This window comes from Musca autumnalis, unplaced genomic scaffold (genome assembly GCF_047663935.1).
Source record: "Musca autumnalis isolate F117 unplaced genomic scaffold, ASM4766393v1 scaffold_5, whole genome shotgun sequence".
NCBI classification, from domain to species: domain Eukaryota; kingdom Metazoa; phylum Arthropoda; class Insecta; order Diptera; family Muscidae; genus Musca; species Musca autumnalis.
Window position 1 is genome coordinate 191,240,767 of NW_027412088.1, and position 20,765 is coordinate 191,261,531.

The following is a 20,765-nucleotide window of genomic DNA, read 5'->3' on the forward strand; positions in this document are numbered from 1 at the left end:
AGGATCTGGAACACAACCATTATCTTGTTGTGGTAGCCTAAAATAAATTCCTTCAGCAGCCACAAATTTCTTCTTATAGAAAGCCAAACTCCTTCGAGCTAAATCTCCAAAGGCCTGCGTATAGGAGACCCAACGATTTACTTTTAAAAAACATAAAGTCTTTTTATAGAAAACCAAAAAGTCGTCCGATTGGGGACAGTGAACTGTCTAAGAAACAAGAAATAGTTAACGGATTGGCTTTTTAATTCAACTATTAGAATTTGATTTAATGGTTTCAATAGGACCTGTTATTTGCAGCAAAGCCACAGCGTAATAATCTTCAGGCAATTTTGTTAACGGTAAGTAAAAAATATTATTCAAATTTGGCATTTTACTATTCGTAAAACCAGTACAAGAAGATTCGTTAATAAATTTCACACTATAAATATGAAGAAGAATGGAAGCAAACGTTACAGTTCTCCGATTGTAATTGAAGTTCTAAAATCGAATTCAACAGCAATGTTTAAATTTGTAAGTTTCAAAGAAGGGGGAATTCTAAGGAATAATTAATAAATCCTTTTTCGATTTTTAGCTGATTCTCGCCACCTTGCTGGCCTTTGCCGCCGCTAGCGACAGTGATGTCAATGCTGAAGTTAAGTCATATGTAAACAATATGGATGCCGAAGGTTTCAGCTATGGCTTGGAAACTACAAATGACATTAGCATACGTTCCGCCGGTCATGATAATGGCGATATGAATGGCTTCTATGCATTTACCTCTCCCGAAGGTGAACGTGTCGCGATCGCTTATACAGCCGATGAAAATGGTTATCATCCTGAAAGTGAATGGCTGCCCACACCACCACCAATTCCAGACCATATCTTGAGAGCCATTGAATACATAAGGACTCATCCACCAAAGCCAGAAATCAAGTGAAGAGAATTATAATGGAAATACCAATTGAAATCATTAAATAAATAATTTTTGTTTATAAAAGTATCGGAAATGTTGTGTGTCTAGTATTTGTTTTCCGTTAAAGCCAAGCTTTCGAATGAGTGCAAATTGTAGCACTATTTGCAATAGCTTTCTGTACAAAGGTTAAAAAACTGACCATAAAAAGGCCATGTGGTCTCCTAAAAGGAGATCATGTGAGCTTCCAAAAGAAGAAGAAGAAGTCGTGTAGCTTTAATCGTCAACATAGGTCCATGTTATTATATAACCCCCATATGACGGTACCTCCTGATTTTCGGTATTTTAAAGATTTCGGCTAAAATTTTTAACCAAACTACCTGTAATTTGACACACGAAACTTCTCCACCAAAAATCGTCAACATAGGTCCATGTTTTGGTATAAGCCCCATATAACGGTAGCTCCCGATTTTCGATATGTTGAGGATTTAAGCTAAAATTTTTAACAAAATATATCGGTAATTTGAAATGTGAGGTTTTCTGTGGTCACGAAACTTCTTCACAAAAACTGGCAACATACATAAGTCCATGTTTTGGTATAGCTCCTATATAACGGTACCTCCCGGATTTCGGTATTTTGAGGATTTCAGTTAATATTTTTAACCGAACAAGCTGTAATAAAACATTTGACGTTCTCAGTGGCCACGAAACTTTTCCACTAAAAATCGTCAACATAGGTCCATGTTTTGGTAAAGCCCCCATACGACGATACCTCCCGATTTTCGGTATTTTGAGGATTTCAGCTAAAATTTTTAATCTAACTAGCTGTAATTTGACATTTGAGGTTCTCATTGGTCTCGAAACTTCTCCACCAAAAATAGTCAACATAGGTCCATGTTTTGGTATAGCCCCTCATATAACGGTACCTCCTGATTTTCGATGGGTTGAGGATTTTAGCTCCAAGTTTTAACAAAACTAGCTGTATGTTGACATTTGAGGTTATCTGTGATCACTAAATTTCTTCACTAAAAATCGTCAACATAGATCCATGTTTTGGTATAGCCTCCATATGACGGTACCTCCCGATTTTCGGTATTTTGAGGATTTCAGTTAAAATTTTTAGTCAAACTAGCTGTAATTTGACATTTGAGGTTCTCAGTAGTCGCGAAACTTCTCCACCAAAAATCGTCAAGATAGGTCCATGTTTTCGTATAACCCCCATATAAAGGTACCTTCCGATTTTCGGTATTTTGAGGATTTCCGCTAAAATTTTGAACCGAATTAGGTGGTTTTTGACATTTGAGGTTCTCAGTGGCCACGAAACTTCTTCACTAAAAGTCGTCAACATAGGTCTATGTTTTGGCATAGCTTCTATATACCGGTACCCCTGGTTTTCGGTATTTTGAGGGTTTTAGCTACATTGTTCGACTGAACTACCCGTTATTTAACTTTTGAGGTTACCTGCAGTTATAAAACTTTTCCACCAAAAATTTTTGAAAATAGGTCGACACTGTGATATAGCCCTGTAGGTTTTACCTTTCACCTGGCTGAACACATTAGATTAGATAATTTAAGAATTTGGGGTATCTATGGTCGAAAAATTTTTCCATCTAAAATTGTGAAAGGAAACTTATTATTCAATTTTAGACTATTTTATGGTGGAGAATATAAAAAGTTCGTCCCGCCCGAACTTAACGACTTTTTACTTGTTCTAGGATTGTATTCTTAGAACGTTAAGATTCGTCGCTCCCATTTTTGGTTTTTTGTACAGTCACAGACGGAGGGTGTAGCTCTGTCGTCGTAACGCCAACTGATATTTTTTCTTTTAATTTTTGTCTTTACAAAATTAAAGATATTAATTGAGAATTACATAAAACTCGCCAATTGAACTTAATTCCTATAATTCTGTAAGAGGTATACCGTATACCATACCGTAAAGTTTTCTATAAGAAGTCCGTTTGGTCTTCTATAAGATGACAGTGTGCTCTACCATAAGATGACCTTGTGTTCTATTATTGAAAAAATACACTGTGGACTTCTTTCCAATCAAACAATGAATGCATTTATTTTAATCGACAAATGATATTGTCAAAATTTCGAGTATACTTTTAGGCGTTTCCTTTATTTGAATTTTAATATTATTGGGAGGTGTACTTTATATTGAATCTAAAGGTTTTAGTTTAATCCGTCTATTTTTTATTTGCATTAATCTATGAGTAGGGGTCACCGTAGGCACCCGGGTTCGAATCATAGGCCATATAACAACACCTGTGCAATGGTGGCAAAAATGTAACATTTCGTGAGTATTCTAGCCGTATAAAAAATTCTCTAGAAATGGTGCCTTAAGACACTATGGTCATCAAGGTCTTGTTCTTATAGAAAAGCACACGGTTTTCTTTTAGAAAGCCACGAAAGGTATTGCACTATTTGCAAATTGTAACTGGTTCGAAAGCTTGGTTTTAACTGAAAACACATAATAATAAACACACAACATTTCCGATATTTTTATAAACAAAATTTATTTAGTGATTTCAATTGGTATTTCCATTATAATTCTCTTCACTTGATTTCTGGCTTTGGTGGATGAGTCCTGATGTATTCAATGGCTCTTAAGATATGGTCTGGAATTGGTGGTGGTGTGGGCAGCCATTCACTTTCAGGATGATAACCATTTTCATCGGCTGTATAAGAGATCGCGACACGTTCACCTTCGGGAGAGGTAAATGCATAGAAGCCATTCATATCGCCATTCTCATGACCAGCGGAACGTATGCTAATGTCATTTGTAGTTTCCAAGCCATAGCTGAAACCCTCGGCATCCATATTGTTTACATATGACTTAACTTCAGCATTGACATCACTGTCGCTGGCGGCGGCAAAGGCCAGCAAGGTGGCGAGAATCAGCTAAAAATCGAAAAAGGATTTATTAATTATTCCTTAGAATTTCGCTTTTTTTTAAAACTTACAAATTTAAACATTGCTGTTGAATTCGATTTTAGAACTTCAATTACAATCGTAGAACTGTAACGTTTGCTTCGATTCTTCTTCATATTTATATTGTGAAATTTATAAAACCTTTTTGTACTGGTTTTATGAATAGTAAAATGCCAAATGTTGAAGAATAATAATTTTAATAACATTTTTTACTTACCGTTAATGAAATTGCCTGAAGATTATTACGCTTTGGCTTTACTCTAAATAACAGGTTCAATTGAAACCATTAAATCAAATTCTAATTGTTGAATTAAAAAGCCAACTATTTCTTGTTTCTTAGACAGTTCACTGTCCCCAATCGGACGACTTTTGGGTTTTCTATGAGAACCCTTTTGGTTTTCGATAAGAAGACTTTTGGCCTTTTAAAAGAAAATCTTTGGGACTTCTATACGAAGACCTTTGGAAGTTTAGGACGAAGGTGTTTGGCTTTCTATTAGAAGAAATTTGTAGCTGCTGAAGCAATTTATTTTGGACTACCACAAGAAGACAATGGTTGTGTTCCATAACCTGCAAATTAGTACTATTTACTAATATTTTTAAAATTTTTGCTAGAAATGCGTTCCCGTATTCCAAGAAGTAGCAAAATTTGCAGCTTTCTTTGAACAAAAGTAGCGATGAAAGCGCTCTCTTCTTCTATTTTCGGCTGCGTAAAAACTAGGAAGTCCAAAAGTTTGTTCATTAGACATTTAATTGTCAGTGATATATAGGTAAGAAAAAGGTTCAATATGATGAATACACACAAAAAGAAAACAAAAGATCATAACAAAAACAAGTACAAAGTCGTTAAGATTGGCCGGGACGAACTTTTTATACCCTCCACCATAAAATAGTCTTTATTAAAATTGAATAATTAGTTTCCTTTCATAATTTAAATGGAAAAAAATGTCGACAATTTATACCCCAGATGCTTAAGTTATCTAATTTAAAATATGTGTTCAGCCAGGTGAAAGGTAAAACCTACAGGGCTATATCAAAGTGCCGACCTATCTTTACAATTTTTGGTGGAAAAGTTTTATAACTGCAGTGAACCTCGAAATTTAAATAATGGATATGTAGCTAAGACCCTCAAAATACCGAAACCGGGGGTACCGTTATAAAGGATCTATGTTGACAATTTAATTGAAGAAGTTTTGTGACCACACAGAACCTGAAATGTCAAATTGCAGATAGTTCGATTAATAATTTTAGTTGAAATTCTCCAAATACCGAAAATCGGGAGGTACCGTCATATGAGGGCTATACCAAAACATGGAGCTATGTTGACGATTTTTGGTGGGGAAGTTTCGCGACCACTGAGAACCTCAAATGCCAAATAACAGCTAGTTCGGTTAAAAATTGTAGCTGAAATCCTCAAAATAACGAAAATCGGGAGGTACCGTTATATGGGGGTTATACCAAAACATGGACCTATGTTGACGATTTTTAGTGGAGAAGTTTCGTGACCACTGAGAACCTCAAATGTACAATTATAGTTATTTCGGTTCAAAATTGTAGCTAAAATCCTCAACACATCGGAAATCGGGAGGTACCGTTATATGTGAGCTATACCAAAACGTGGACCTATATTGACGATTATTAGTGGAGAAGTTTCGTGGCAATTGAGAACCTCAAATGTCTTATTACAGCTAGTTCCTTTAAGAATTGTAGCTAAAATCCCCAAAATACCGCAAATCGGGTGGTACCTTTATATGGGGGCTATACCAAAATATGGACCTTTATTGACGATTTTAGTGGATTAGTTTCGTGACCATTAAGAACCCTAAATGTCAAATTACAACTAGTTCGATTAAAAATTTTAGCTGAAATCCTCAAAATACCGAAAATCGGGAGGTACCGTCGGATGGGGGCTATACCAAAACATGGACCTATGTTGACGATTTTTGGTGGAGAAGTTTCGTGACCATTGAGAACCTCAAATGTCAAATTATAGCTATTTCGGTTCAAAATTGTAGCTAAATCCTCAAAATAACGAAAATCGGGAGGTACCGTTATATGGGAGTTATTCCAAAACATGGACCTATGTTGACGATTTTTGGTGGAGAGGTTTCGCGACCACTGAGAACCTCAAATGTCAAATTACAGCTAGTTCGATTAAAAATTTTAGCTGAAATCATCAAAATACCGAAAACCGGGAGGTACCGTCGGATGGGGGCTTTACCAAAACATGGACCTATGTTGAAGATTTTTGGTGGAGAAGTTAAGTGGCCACCGAGAACTCCAAAAGTCAAATTACAGCTAGTTCGGCTAAAAATTTTACCTAAAATCCTCAAAATACCGAAAATCGGGAGGTACCGTCATATGGGGGCTATATCAAAACAATAACCTATGTTGACGATTTTTGGTGGAGAAGTTTCGCGACCACCGGGAACCTCAAATGTTAAATTACAGCTAGTTTTGTTGAAACTTGGAGCTAAAATCCTCAACACATCGAAAATCAGGAGGTACCGTTATATGGGGGGCTATACCAAAACATGGACCTATGTTGACGATTTTTAGTGGAAATGTTTCATGGCCACTGAGAACGTCAAATGTCAAATTACAGCTATTTCGGTTCAAAATTGTAGCTGAAATCCTCAAAATACCGAAAACCGGGGGTACCGTTATATAGGAGCTGTACCAAAACATAGACCTATGCTGACGATTTTTGGTGGACAAGTTTCGTGACTACTGAGAACCTCAAATGTCAAATTACAGCTAGTTCGATTAAAAATTTTAGCTGAAACCTTCAAAATACCGAAAATCGGGAGGTACCGTCATATGGGGGCTATACCAAAACATGGGCCTATGTTTACGATTTTTGGTGGACAAGTTTCGTGACTACTGAGAACCTTAAATGTCAAATTACAGCTAGTTCGATTAAACATTGTAGCTGAAATCCTTAAAATACCGAAAATCGGGAGGTATAGTCATATGGGGCTATTCCAAAACATGGACCATGAACCATGACGATTTTTAGTGGAGAAGTTTCGTGACCACTGAGAACCTTAAATGTCAAATTACAGCTAGTTCGCTTAAAAATTGGGGCTAAAATTCTCAAAATACCGAAAATCGGGACGTGCCGTTATATGGGGGCTATACCAAACCGTGGACCGATATAGCCAATAATCGAACGTGACTTGCCTGCAAACAAAAGACGCATCTTCCCAAAATATCAGTGATAGAGTGATTACCACAGACGGACGGACATGCATAGATCGCCTCAGAATTTTACCCTGATTAGAAAATAGATATACTTTATAGGGTCCAAAATTTGGCTTTCGTAATATTTTGTCCAAACTTAGTTTAAGTTCGAAGATGGGATTTGTCGGTCCACTCCTGCCAGTACCTCCCCCACAAAACTTCGGAAATGTTCCGAAAATTTGTGCGCACGATAACTCTTGAAGGGAGTAACCGATTTGGTCCCTACTTTGCACATTGTGAAATTTCTACTAGACTTAGATGAGGTTCCACTATGGACCCGTCCTCTCCTTCGGGTACCTCCCACACAAAATTTTGGAAAAGTTCACTTTAGGACCTGCTCTCGAATCGCTTTGATTTTTGTTGCAACAACTTCTATTCACTGTCCTCTATACGACAGTACAAGTTTCATCAAGGGCAAGCCCATACTTCCTGAGAAAATAACCTGAATGGTGCAAAAAATCCCAATGACACCGTGTGTAGTGGTTGGAGCGCAAGATAACTCTTGAATGCCGATTCGGTCCAAAATTTGGCCTTCGTAATATTTTTTCCAAACTTAGTTTAAGTTCGAAGATAAGCCATATCGGTCAACTCCTTCAGGTACCTCCCCCAAGAGTTCAAAAATATTCGGACAAATTGTGCGCATGATAACTCTTGATGGTTGTGATCGATTTGGTCCATACTTTACACATCCCAATATATCTACCAAATATATATCAGGTTCAAATATGGAGTATATTTGTCCACTTCTTCGGGTACCACCCACACAAAGTTTTGGATAAGTTCACTTTAAGAACTGCTCTGGAATCACTTTGAATTTAGTTGAAGCAACTTTCATTCGCTGCCTCAATTACAACGATAAAAGTTTTTTCAGGGGCAAGTCCATACTTCTTGAGAAAACAGCCCGAAAATTGTAAAAATCCTCTATGGCACCATGTAGTGGCTGGAGAGCACGACAACACTCGAACCTAATACGGAGTTGATCCACACTTTTTATATCGTAATATTTCTTCGAATATTAGATGAAATTCGAAGGTGGTGTTTGTAGATCCACTCCTTCCCGTACCTCCCCCACAAAAATTCGAAAATATTAGCTAAAATAGTACGCGCGATATCTCATAAACAGAGCAACCCGGTTAAGGGTCTGTGCGAGGATCCCTTGAAAAATTTTACCTAGTGGTTCTGCTTACAGCGATATCATGTTTTTCGTAGGCAAGTTCATGCTTCCTGATATAATGGTCTAAAACCTCTAAATTATATGGTGACCAACTGAAACGACAAAATATAAGACCCAAAATAAGACCCACTTTCAAAATGGAATATGTCGGTCCATTCCTTTCGATACCTTCCCCGCAAGACTTTTTGAGCTTCTATCCCAATCCATATTTTTGTCGGTCATACACCCAAATTTGCAAAACCCTTTAAATATATACTTTTTTGGAAACAAAGTGTTTCAGTTCACACAGGCTGAGGGTATATTTCTGTCGGCAAAGCCGACTGATTCTTTTTTACCTGTTACTATGGTGGAGGGCATAATAAATGTAAAGCAAATTGTGAGAAAAACTTAAGATATGGGGGAGTTATTTTACCTCTCATTAGAGGATTCATCCAGTGAAGATGTGTGGCTGGACTCAGATAAAGATGACCTATTGGAAATTATCGAAATTATAATAATTTATAATTGTTCCACAAACATCCCTGAAGGGACAAGGGAGACTTCTCTCATATCAATGAGTGCACCCCGATTCATATTAGCTCAATGATGTGGGACCTACTGTTTATCGCCGAGTCCGAACGGCGTGTCTTAAGACACCCCTTGTAGAGAAGTTTTACAAGGCTGGAATACTCAGGAAAATTGTTCGATGTTGCTTGGCCGGGGAATCGAACGCACGACCTTCAGCGTGGAAGGCGGGCGTGCATACCATTGCACCACGGTGACACGCGAAATTTTGAAATAATATTTTTTGGCGTCATTTTCAATTAGGGTTATTTAGTCTGATTTAGACTCAAAATGTTGACATTTTTTGAATTTTGAAACTTTTTCACATTTCTACCATCTTTCCGTTCCTGTACCTTTTGGAAAATGTTGCAATTTTTGAGAGTTCTCTCTTTTGCAACTTTTACCACTAAAAAGTACGGGAACGAAGCTTATTTCTACCATCTTTCCGTTCCTGTACCTTTTGGAAAATGTTGCAATTTTTGAGAGTTCTCTCTTTTGCAACTTTTACCACTAAAAAGTACGGGAACGAAGCTTATGTATAATGCTTCTTTTAGATGGATTTTGAGGTTCTACAGGTGGGCCCTTTCATCACTCTAATTATGACTCAATAATCTTCTACAAGAAGACATGCAGGTCTTCTTATTTTGTGTTTGATGAGAAGGCCTAGAAGAACTTGTGATCTTCTGTAAGAGGACCCTCTGGCCTTTCTATAAGAACACTATTCACATCTCTAATAAAAACTTTTGATCATCTATAAGAACACCTCTTTGTCTGTTTTTTTTTTCTTGTTTTTGAAACTCTTATGGTAATCTAATACGAAAATACATATTTAGATATAAGAATACCTGGTGGTAATACCAGAATAGTAGGTTTCACTAGAACTAACGGAAGCCTTTATATTTAGTATGGAATTTCATCAATCGGTAAATCGATAAACAAAACACAACAATTAAATTCATTAAAAATTCTTGCGTGTGAAATTAAACCGTTACAAATTAAAAAACGTACCATTAAACCGGTACAGCAATTATGAAGATCACCAACAAACAAAACTTAACAATATAAATAAAACCAACAGTAGAAGCAAACGATGCAGATCTCGGATTGTAATTGAACTTAGCAAATCAAATTCAACAAAAATGTTCAAATTTGTATATTCCAAAATTGGAAAATTCCAAGGAACAAATGATAAATCCTTTTTTCGATTTGTTAGCTGATTCTCGCCACCTTGCTGACCTTTGCCGCCGCCGCCGACAGTGATGTTAATGTTGAAGTTTCGGAACTAGTATCGGATGTCCGTGCTGATGGTTTTGACTATGCCATGGGAACTTTAAATGGCATTCATAAATCGGCCAAAGGTGATGCAAATGCCAATGTGCAGGGTACCTATGACTTTATCACTCCCGAAGGCGAACATGTCTTAGTGACCTATACAGCTGATGAAACTGGTTATCATCCTAACACACAGTGGTCCCACTTGTATGGAAAGGAGTGCCAAAATAGTTATATTCGAGCTACCGCCTCGAAATTTCAAATATAGTTTTATATCGAGCCCAAAAGAGAGAAAAACAATTTTTATGAATGTAGATCCACACTTGGGTGTAGCCCCCATATAAATGTACCGCCCGATTTTTTATATTTTGACGATTTTAGCCAAATTATCCAATCGATTTGGCTGTAATTTTGCATTTCGTGTTCTGAGGGAACAGCATACCTCCTTGCAACAAATGTTCATTATAAGTCCAAGTTTAGATATAGGTCCCATATAAACGTACCTACCGATATTCGGTATTTTGACGATTTTAGCCAGTTTTTTTAACCGAGTTGGCTCTAATTTTGTATTTTGACTTCGGAGAGAACACCATACCTCCGTGCAAAAATATAATTAATATAATATAATATAAAATATAATATAATTTTCAATATAGGTCCACGTTTAGGTATAGCTCCCATATAAACGTACCTCCCGATATTCTGTATTTTGACGATTTTAGCCAAATTTTCCAAACGATTTAGCTGTAATTTTGCATTTTGAGTTCTGAGGGAACAACATACGTCCTTGCAAAAAAATGTTCAATATAGGTCCACGTTTGGTATAGCTCCCATATAAACGTAACTCCCGATTTTTTGTATTTTGGCGATTTTACAGGCCTGGTATAAAGGGAATAACTTACAGGGTGGCAGCTGGGGGCAGCTGGATCTTGTTGGATCTTGTTTTATCGTAAACCAGAGACTTTCCCCTGTATTTTAAAAAAAATATGGACTTGCCCTTACGGGGCCAACATTAGTAAAACTCAACATAAATTTATAGTAATGACATTAAAAATAGTACAAAAGTTCTTTACAAAGAATTTATTTGTAAGGAAGTTAGAAAACGAATTTTCAATATGTTTTTTCGTAAAAACATAGTCAATGCCTAGAGATGGGAAATGGGTAAATACCCAAATGGGAAAAATGGGTAAATTGGGTACAAATGGGTAAATACCGAGGTATTTACCCAATATGTGTGTAAAAGCTACAGAAACTAAAATCATCCAATTAGACGAGAAAACGCAGTATTTTAAAAAATTTTAACTGACTATGAATAAAAATACCTTTTTTTTTCGGAAATATGACTAGTTAATATTTTACCAATTTTGGTCCATATTTTTTGGTAAATCTCTCATATATAGTAACAGCGTAATTTTTGACATATGAGAGCTTCTTTCGGAAAAACGTAAATGCTGGACCGATATTCTTATTTTTTCATATATCTGATGGCTTAACTTTTGATTTCAACTGACAATCTTGAGATTTTGTCCTCTTCGACAAAGCTATATTTGTTGCGGTCTGCATTGATTTTCTTCCTACATACAACTCCAACGCTCGATTTTACATATAAAAAGTATAGCCCGCGAGGTTAAACCGCTTTTTTGTTTTCTGTTTGATTTTCTGTGTGACAGAAAAACTAAATTTTCATTTCAAAATAAATTTTTAAATACCCAAATAAACACCCGAAAATTTTCTATTTCCTTTTTAATAGAAGGTCATGAGGACCTCGATAAGAGGGCGATGCAACCTTCCACAATATCATCTTATTGTAAATGACCATATGGTCTTTATAAGAAGACAGTGTGATCTTCTATAAGAAGAACATTTGGTGTACTATAAAGGACCATTTGGTCTGCTAAAGGAAGACTGTTTGGTCTTCTTTAAAAATACCGTTTGATCTTCTATAAGAAGTCTGTATTCTTTTTTTTCATATTTATTTATTCATATAACAAGTAAAAAAGTATCAGACAGAGATATACCCTCAGCCTATGTGAATTGAAACTTTCATCTACGGACAGATCGAATGTATTTAGGGTGTTTTCAGAATTTTGTGGCACTTTTTTGACACTTGAATTTGCCGACAAGAATGTGGAGGAGGAGGTACTTGAAGTAATGAACCGACATAGTCCATTATGTTAGTGGATCTTTTTTTGGGAGTCATATCTTTTCGATAGATATCGCGCTTACTAGTCATTTCAGTGGGTCATCGTATAACTTTTGGACCAGTATTAGCGTTGCCGACTAAATTTTGTCGAAAATTGTCAAAAAAATGCAAAGTATTTACTACATTTCGACAAGAAATTTTTGATCTTCCCTAGAAGTACCAATATAGATAAAAACTGTTAAAAAATAACAGCAAACTAAGAATTATTTAGTGATAAAAATAACATAAATCACATTCATTAACTCACAATACAAATTGAAATAAATTTGTATTAATTTTCTCGTTTAGAGTTAGATTAGAGCTTAATGATCGGAAATTTTTTGCAAGTGAAAAAGGAAAGCCAAGGACTCTAAACCACACAGTCACCAAATTACGTTACCTGGTTTCGCTGTTGGTTAAGCAGCTCTTCAGACGTATCGACTGTCGAATGACTTCTCTGTCATAGAACTTTTCGTTTTTTAAATGCAAATGTGTTTTTATACATTTACGGATATTTGGCCGTTGAAATGTATTTCTTCATGACAAACGCTAACTCTAAACGAGAAAATTAATAAAAATCATTAAAAATTATTTTCGCCCTAACAGGCAAAATTTCAAAAAATAAATTTGTTTGTACTTTTAAATTGTATGTAAACATTTTTTTCACATATAGGCAGTGCTTGCAATAAAATTATTTTAGTCTTGTATATCTTAAAAGTTTACACATCGCATCTTCAATAGTGGCATCAACGCAAGTGGTCTCATGTAATTTTAAAAATCTTTTGTATACATGATTCCTTCGAGAGACTCATTTATTTCATTTATTTCATAGTTTAGTTTAATTCATATTAACTGGACTGAATATTCTCTCAAGATTAACAGATGAATGAGGTAAGATCAACATTATTCCAATAAATTTGTTCAATACTGAGATCGAATTGTCTGCTCGTTTAAGTTCAAGGATGGTTTTCCAACAAAATACCAAATATACATCATTTGTCTTAAATAAAGTTCTAAAAGCAGCATGTTTAAGTTCGCGGAATTCAGAATCTAGCTTCTGTTTTTTATTCTGATCTATAAATTCATATTCTTTAACAATTTCATGAAACGTTCCCACTTTTCCACTTACTATAAGGTGTGGGTTTATTGCAGATAAAGCCTTGAAGAGTTTATCAAGTTTAAATCTTTTCAAAATTTGATCGCAAAATTCTGCATAAGAATTAATACAATATTTACCCAGCAAAATGTTCGATGCCAAAGATGCTATTCAAGAATGGGTGCAAGTGAAATGGAATGTCATTTTTTCAGCATCTTCACTCATTCTTTTTACAAGAGCGTGACCCCCAAAAGATGCAATTCATTTTCAAATCCTAAGCATGTCATCTTTACTAACTCGATGGAATGGCATCTTCAACAATTCTTTGGCATGGCATCTATACCAATCCTTTGGCATGCCATCTTAACCAATTCCCAAGAATAGCATTTTCACTAATCTTTGGCATGTCATTTTCACCAACCTTTTGGCATGTAATTTTCACGTGTTGTTCGGAAAATGGAAAATGCTGTATTGAAAAATGATTTTCATTTTTTTATTTTATTAACTCAAAGGAATTAATGAAATAACTATAATTTATTTATCATCATCGGTGCGTAGTCTGCTCGATGACATCAAACAACGAGGGTGCTTGACAATATCAAAGGGCTTTGCTAAATAAAGTGTCACTATCACTGTTCTATCGCACGGCTTGCTCTGAGTGAGTCCTCGGCTAATATGGAGATGGAGATGGCCTTCAGCGCAGTTGTTGTGCTGCTTACGGATCCTATGCTATTGATCGGCAACTGGAAAGTTATTTCTGATGATAAAGCCACAAGGGTCCTAGCTACGGGCGACAAAAGCGAAATCGGTTTGTAAGATTCACCTTTGCTGGCATCCTTTCGGGCTTCAGTAGCTGGCCTATTTTCCACACTTCGGAAACAATGTGTTTGGCAAGCGACAGGTTGTAAATTTAAGTGAGAAACCTGACTTCCGGCCCTCCCAGCTGTTGCAGTCTAAACACCGCCGCGCAACTGAGTTTACTTCCTCCGCAACAGGTTTTGATTCATCTTACAAAAGGTTTTGACTTCCCATCAGTACAGATTTCGACATTGACTCCAACTGCAGATTACTATTTCGTGAATTTTATTTTACAACGTTTTGGAAATGTTTGTTGTTTGTAGGGATCTACAAATCGACTTGTTGAGCAGGGTTCTCTAGAGCAGGCAAGGAAACTTTTATAATTGGTCTGGTCCTTTACTTTTAAAAATGGTAAAAGTGGTGAACTGCTCTCATATAAATTGTATGCTTTTAAAAGTAAGGAAACACTTTGCGGGTAAAAACTGGAAACCACAGGCACGTAAAGGAACACGACTAATACCAAAGAGTGCAGTCCGACTCTACTTTAACTCAATGATTTGGACTTCCTAGCATAATAAATCTTACATTGCTTTAAACGTACATATTTAGATAAATAAAAGAATATATACATGTGTAAAAATAAAAACACAAAATTCATCTCTATTGGATCGATGGAATGGGTTCAAATGCTAAGGAAAAGATCGGATCTATAACGACTTCCTTTGAATTGGTTCAAATGCTGATGAAACGATCGGATCTTTCACGACTTCCTTCGAATGGGTTCAAATGCTGATGAAAAGATCGAATCTTTCACGACTTCATTTGAACCAATGCAAAAGATCCATTGAAATCATGGCATCTCATGGAACCACTTCCATAAAATTTTGCTGGGTAATTATTTCATTAATATTTTCGGAGGGATATGGGTTGTCTGCAACATGTCATTAACATATATACCAAAATAGACTTCACTAGAATTGAGATAATTTGAAGAATTTCTATATTTTGTTGCACTAATACAATTATTTTTAATGATTAATTTTTAATGAAATTGCTCATAGTAATTTTCAAAAGTCGTTCTAACTCGAAATACAAAATGTCTATTTTAGTACTTTCGCTTTGAAAAATTCTATTAACGTTGTAAATAAGGGGAGGTTATACTTTAAACACAATAAATAAATTTTGTTGGTTTTTTATTTTTATTACTAGCTTCTTTGGAAAATTTAATTTTTAATGGTTCATATAAATTTATTAAACGGATTACCACTGCTTCTAACTAGAGCCATCGTTTTTGGCTAGGATGTAAAATTTTTGTAGGTTTAATTTATAAAAAAAAAAATAAAATTGCATTCAGCTCATTTGTCCTTTTAGGACTTCCTCCTAAGTAATTATAGATATCTTTTGCTAAAGATTTTACACGCAGAAAAATATATGTTAGAAATATGTTTGGTTCCAAACAAATATTTGTTTGGGGCTGACTGCAAACAAATATATGTTTGGATCCAAACATAATTTGTTTGTGTCCATTTTGTAACATATCTCAATTTTATATGTTTGGGTACCAACATCTTTTTTATGTTAGAACATATTTTTTATGGGTGAAGAGGAATTTTATTAAGGAGAGTAACAAGAGGGCTCTCGCAGCTGCGGAATGCTGGTTTATAATAAAGAGCTGTGTGCATGGTGTAATAGGAGACGCAGACGTTTTGTGATTTGTATGCGTAACACACGTGTGTTTGATGCTTTGTTGTTGTTAACCAACGTAGCAAGCAAAGAGGAAAAGAAAAAATAGTATTAATTATGTTGGTCTTTTTTAATCAGTGTTCTAGAAAACATCGTTGAGTAAAGACGGTAAAGTGAGTGAATAAATCTGTATTTTGTCTTTTCTTAAAGAAATTGAGCTTTTTAGTAAATTAAATGTCGAATACATACATACATATGTATATTTGAAATATGGATGTACCTATTTATTACATTATATAATCATTTGATTCCAGATGTCGATTTCCCGCTGATGATTTCAATTTTGAAGAAAATGTGTTTTATTTCACAACTAAGGAGAAGCGTTCAACGATGTTTCTATATAATTTTTTCTATTTAAAAGTGCGACTTTTTATAAGTTATTTCATGCAGTTATTCATTTATTAAAGTGTGGTATGTATTTCTCTTGGAATTTTGTATGTACCTTTGTGTCTTTGTTGCTTTTGTTTTTTTTTCTACGCCCTTCAATAAAAAACACCACCATTTATAAATGTGTTTATATGTTAGAAATAGCCAATGGGCGCCTGTTGAGAGCATGTGCATGTGTTTTAGCTTTTGGGTTTGTATTTGTTTGCACCCAAACATATATTTGTTTGCAGGACCCAAACATATGCTATGTTTGGAACTGTTTGCAAACAAATATATGTTTGCTGCAAAATATATTTGGGACATATGTTACAGAGGCCGTTTTTTCTGTGTGTACTTCAGATGGCAGCTTTTCACATGCATATGATGAGCATAAGGCTAACGAATTGCAAACACATTTTATAACGTCTGGTAGTAGAAAACTGATGTTTCCCAACAACATTCCGAATAATGGCATTTGATTTGGTACTACCCATTGCCATCGATAATGCCACCACTGACTCCGTAAATATAGTTTTGCATAGTTTCACCAAAGGATCAGCAGCAGCGAATGCGATGTTGTGTTCAACAATGAAGAGTGCTTTCTTTCTGCTATGTTGCTCTTAACATCTGTGCCTAATCGGATTTTTCTGACGAAACTTTTAACATGAATCCCCCCTTCTTTCAGCACATGGTTTAATACGATCGTCTTCCATCCAATCTGTTTTGATTTTCCTGCGCTTCTTGGTATCGTCCTACAAAAAATATATACCGTTCTATTATCCAATTGTATTGATTTTTTCTTAAAGTTTTACTTGATCTACCAACGTATTTTTATCACCAGGCTCATTATTTTCTGCTGCTGTGTTTCATAAAGAAATATTTTTTTGAGATATTAGGAAAACATTTGTTATGTTTCATACCACCAAAAGTTACGTGAAGTCGATTTATTTAAAAATCCCTACTGCATTTTTTTTTCTTATTTTTGGATTTTTCTCATCTACACACATTGCTGTTTCAGAATTCGCAAAAACTTCCCAGGTGTAAGCGGTTTTCATTTAAAGATAGTTAAGGCGCCCCGTATATGGCCGTGTTTAACAAGGATGCGATACAGTCAGCGAATTGTCCCAATTTAAACTTCTATATCTCAATACTGGTAAAACCTACGCAAATAACATAAAAGTCAATCATGTAGATGGTCCATTGGGTCATCAACTGTAGAGTAGATTGCCCATTGGGTCGTCTACTGTAGAGTAAATGGCCCCATTGTGTCGTCTACTGTCGAGTAGATGGCCCATTGGGTCGTCTACTGTAGAGTAAATGGCCCCATTGTGTCGTCTACTGTCGAGAAGATGGCCCATTGGGTCGTCTACTGTGGAGTAGATGGCCCATTGGGTCGTCTACTGTAGAGTAGATGGCCCATTGGGTCGTCTACTGTAGAGTAGATGGCCCATTGGGTCGTCTACTGTAGAGTAGATGGCCCATTGGGTCGTCTACTGTGGAGTAGATGGCCCATTGGGTCGTCTACAGTAGAGTTGAAGGCCCATTGGGTCGTCTTCTGTAGAGCAGATGGCCCCATTGGGTCGTCTACTGTCGAGTAGATGGCCCATTGTGTCGTCTACTGTAGAGTAGATTGCCCATTGGGTCGTCTACTGTAGAGTAGATGGCCCATTGGGTCGTCTACAGTAGAGTTGAAGGCCCATTGGGTCGTCTTCTGTAGAGCAGATGGCCCATTGCGTCGTCTACTGTAGAGCAGATGGCCCATTGTGTCGTCTACTGTAGAGTAGATTGCCCATTGGGTCGTCTACTGTAGAGTAAATGGCCCCATTGTGTCGTCTACTGTCGAGTAGATGGCCCATTGGGTCGTCTACTGTAGAGCAGATGGCCCATTGTGTCGTCTACTGTAGGGTAGGTGGTCCATGGGGTCGTCTGCTCTGTTCTGTTTTCTTTTGAGAAAATATTTATATTAAATTATGCAAATATTGCTCTGATATTTTTTACCAAATTACCAACACAGAGTTTGTTCGAACCACCCTAATGAACGTACAACATATCGAGTTTTTTAATATGCATTAATTATTTATTTAACTATTTTTTTTTTGTTCATGTTTTTTCTCGAAAAATGTGTTCAACATTTTTCATATTTAATATCACAATTCAAGTAGGTATAATTTTTTCGCCTAATCGCGCCAAATCTTCCACGAAAATCTCAACTTATTTTTATTCCTTTGGTGGATGAGCGTGAATGTATTCAATGGCCTTCAAGATATGGGGTGGGATTGGGTGTGGTTGTGGCAAGTGATCACTTACTGGATGATAACCACTGTCATCGGCTGTATAAGTGACCGAGATATGTTCACCCTCGGGAGAGGTATATTCATAGGAACCCTGGACATTTCCACTTGCATCGCCGGCGGCTACCTCATGAATGCCATTTGAAGTTCCTACGGCATAGTTGAAACCATCAGGACGGACATCTGACGTTAATTCAGTAATTTCAGCATTGACATCACTTTCGGCAGCGGCGGCAAAGGCCAGCAATGCGGCGAGAATCATCTAGAAATTCGAAAAAAAGGATTTATTATTTATTCCTAGGAATTTTCAATTTCCGAAACTTACAAATTTAAACATATTTGTTGAATTCGATTTGTTTGCTTCAATACAATTCGAGAACTGTAACGTTTAGCTCTACAATTCGTCTTATTTATATGGTTATGGCTTTCTTATTCGAACTTGACAATTCTTGTACTGGTTTTATGGTACTTCTTTTAATTTTGAAAATTAAAATGCTAAATTCAAAGAAAAAAAATTGAAATGTGTTGCTTTTTTACTTAGCGTTAATGAAATTGCTTGAAGTTTATTACGCTTTCATTTTGTTCGAATTAACAGGTTCTGTTCCGTTGAAACCTTCAAATTGAATTCTAATGGTTGAATTTTCAAGATAATCAGTTAACTATATTTTTGAAGACCTAAAGTGTTTCTTCATTGAGGAGACCAAAAGAAGACCAATATGTCCTCTTGTATGAGCCCTACGGAGTCTTCTTAAAGACGACTAGACAGTATTTCTAAAAAATGTTCTTCTTGTACAGGTCCAAAAGGTTTTCTTAGGGAAGACCAAAGGGTCTTCTTATAGAGAACCAAAATGCTTTCTTTTTGAAGACCTCATGTTCTTCTTGCAGAAGCCCAAAAGGTCCTCTTGAAGAACCTCAAATAAGTCTTCTTATAGAAGACCCGAAAGTGTTTCTTAAGGAAGACCCGAAAGGTCTTCTTATCGAAGACACCAAATATTCCAAAGAAGCCCCATGGAGATAATCCATTACTTATTGATATTTAATTCTGAATTTTTGAAGACACATTTCTCTGGTGGGGACAATGAACTGTCTAAGAAACCAGAAATATAGTTAACAATTAGAATTCGATTTGAAGTTTTCAATCCAATAGAACCTGTTAATTCGAACAAAATGAAAACGTAATAAACGTTATGCAATTTCATTAACGCTAAGTAAAGAAAGTCACACATTTCAATTTTAATTCTTCAAAATTGCCATTTTTATTTTCAAAAAGTGCCATAAAATCAGTACAAGAATTTTCAAGTTCGGATGAGACAGTTAAACATATAAATAAGACGAATTGTAGAGCCAAACGTTACAGTTCTCGGATTGTAATTGAAGCAAACAAATCGAATTCAAAAAATGTTTAAATTTGTAAGTTTCGGAAATGGAAAATTCCAATGAATAAATAATAAATCCTTTTTTTCGATTTTCTAGATGATTCTCGCCGCCTTGCTGGCCTTTGCCGCCGCTGCCGAAAGTGATGTCAATGCTGAAATTACTGAATTAACGTCAGATGTCCGTCCTGATGGTTTCAACTATGCCGTAGGAACTTCAAATGGCATTCATGAGGTAGCCGCCGGCGATGCAAGTGGAAATGTCCAGGGTTCCTATGAATATACCTCTCCCGAAGGAGAACATGTCGTGGTCACTTATACAGCCGATGACAGTGGTTATCATCCAGTAAGTGATCACTTGCCACAACCACACCCAATCCCACCCCATATCTTGAAGGCCATTGAATACATTCACGCTCATCCACCAAAGGAATAAAAATAAGTTGAGATTTTCATAATCTTATCTAAAGGAAAACTTGGCGTGATTTGGCGAAGGAGATTATATTTAAATTGTGATATTTAATGTAAAACCTTAAAAAAAAAAAAAACTTATCAAAATCGTTAAAAAAATAATTAATGCATATTAAACAAAATACGATCTGTTGTACATTCATAAGGGTGATTTGGACAAAATCATTGGCCATATACTCGACAGTAGACGACCCAATGGACCATCTACTTGACAGTGGACGACCCAATGGACCATCTACTCGACATCTATTGGCCATCTAGACGACCCAATGGGTCATTTACTCTACAGTAGAAAACCCAATCGGCCATCTACTCTACAGTACTTTTTTTTTTGACTTTTTTTATTTGATCTTTATTGATATATATAACTATATAATTTACATTTCATGATTC

The 20,765-nt window shown here is 36.0% G+C and overlaps 4 protein-coding genes across 4 annotated transcripts; 2 read left to right on the forward strand and 2 right to left on the reverse strand.

Moving 5' to 3' along the window:
• The first annotated feature begins 426 nt into the window (after positions 1 to 426).
• On the forward strand, positions 427 to 916 carry LOC141386891 (larval cuticle protein 4-like). The gene is made up of 2 exons (XM_073955792.1): positions 427 to 510; positions 572 to 916. Exons 1-2 carry the CDS (start codon positions 427 to 429, stop codon positions 914 to 916), a joined length of 429 nt encoding a protein of 142 aa, XP_073811893.1.
• Positions 917 to 3,448: 2,532 nt separating this feature from the next.
• Positions 3,449 to 3,939, reverse strand: LOC141386892 (larval cuticle protein 4-like). Its single transcript, XM_073955793.1, has 2 exons — positions 3,856 to 3,939; positions 3,449 to 3,793 (listed from the first exon to the last, which is right to left on the reverse strand). Exons 1-2 carry the CDS (start codon positions 3,937 to 3,939, stop codon positions 3,449 to 3,451), a joined length of 429 nt encoding a protein of 142 aa, XP_073811894.1.
• Positions 3,940 to 18,454: 14,515 nt separating this feature from the next.
• Positions 18,455 to 18,865, reverse strand: LOC141386893 (larval cuticle protein 4-like). Its single transcript, XM_073955794.1, has 2 exons — positions 18,854 to 18,865; positions 18,455 to 18,790 (listed from the first exon to the last, which is right to left on the reverse strand). The coding sequence occupies exons 1-2, from the start codon at positions 18,863 to 18,865 to the stop codon at positions 18,455 to 18,457; spliced, it is 348 nt and encodes a 115-aa protein (XP_073811895.1).
• Positions 18,866 to 19,887: 1,022 nt separating this feature from the next.
• LOC141386894 (larval cuticle protein 4-like) lies at positions 19,888 to 20,337 on the forward strand. Its single transcript, XM_073955795.1, has 2 exons — positions 19,888 to 19,938; positions 20,002 to 20,337. Exons 1-2 carry the CDS (start codon positions 19,927 to 19,929, stop codon positions 20,335 to 20,337), a joined length of 348 nt encoding a protein of 115 aa, XP_073811896.1. The 5' UTR covers positions 19,888 to 19,926.
• The last annotated feature ends 428 nt before the right edge of the window (positions 20,338 to 20,765 follow it).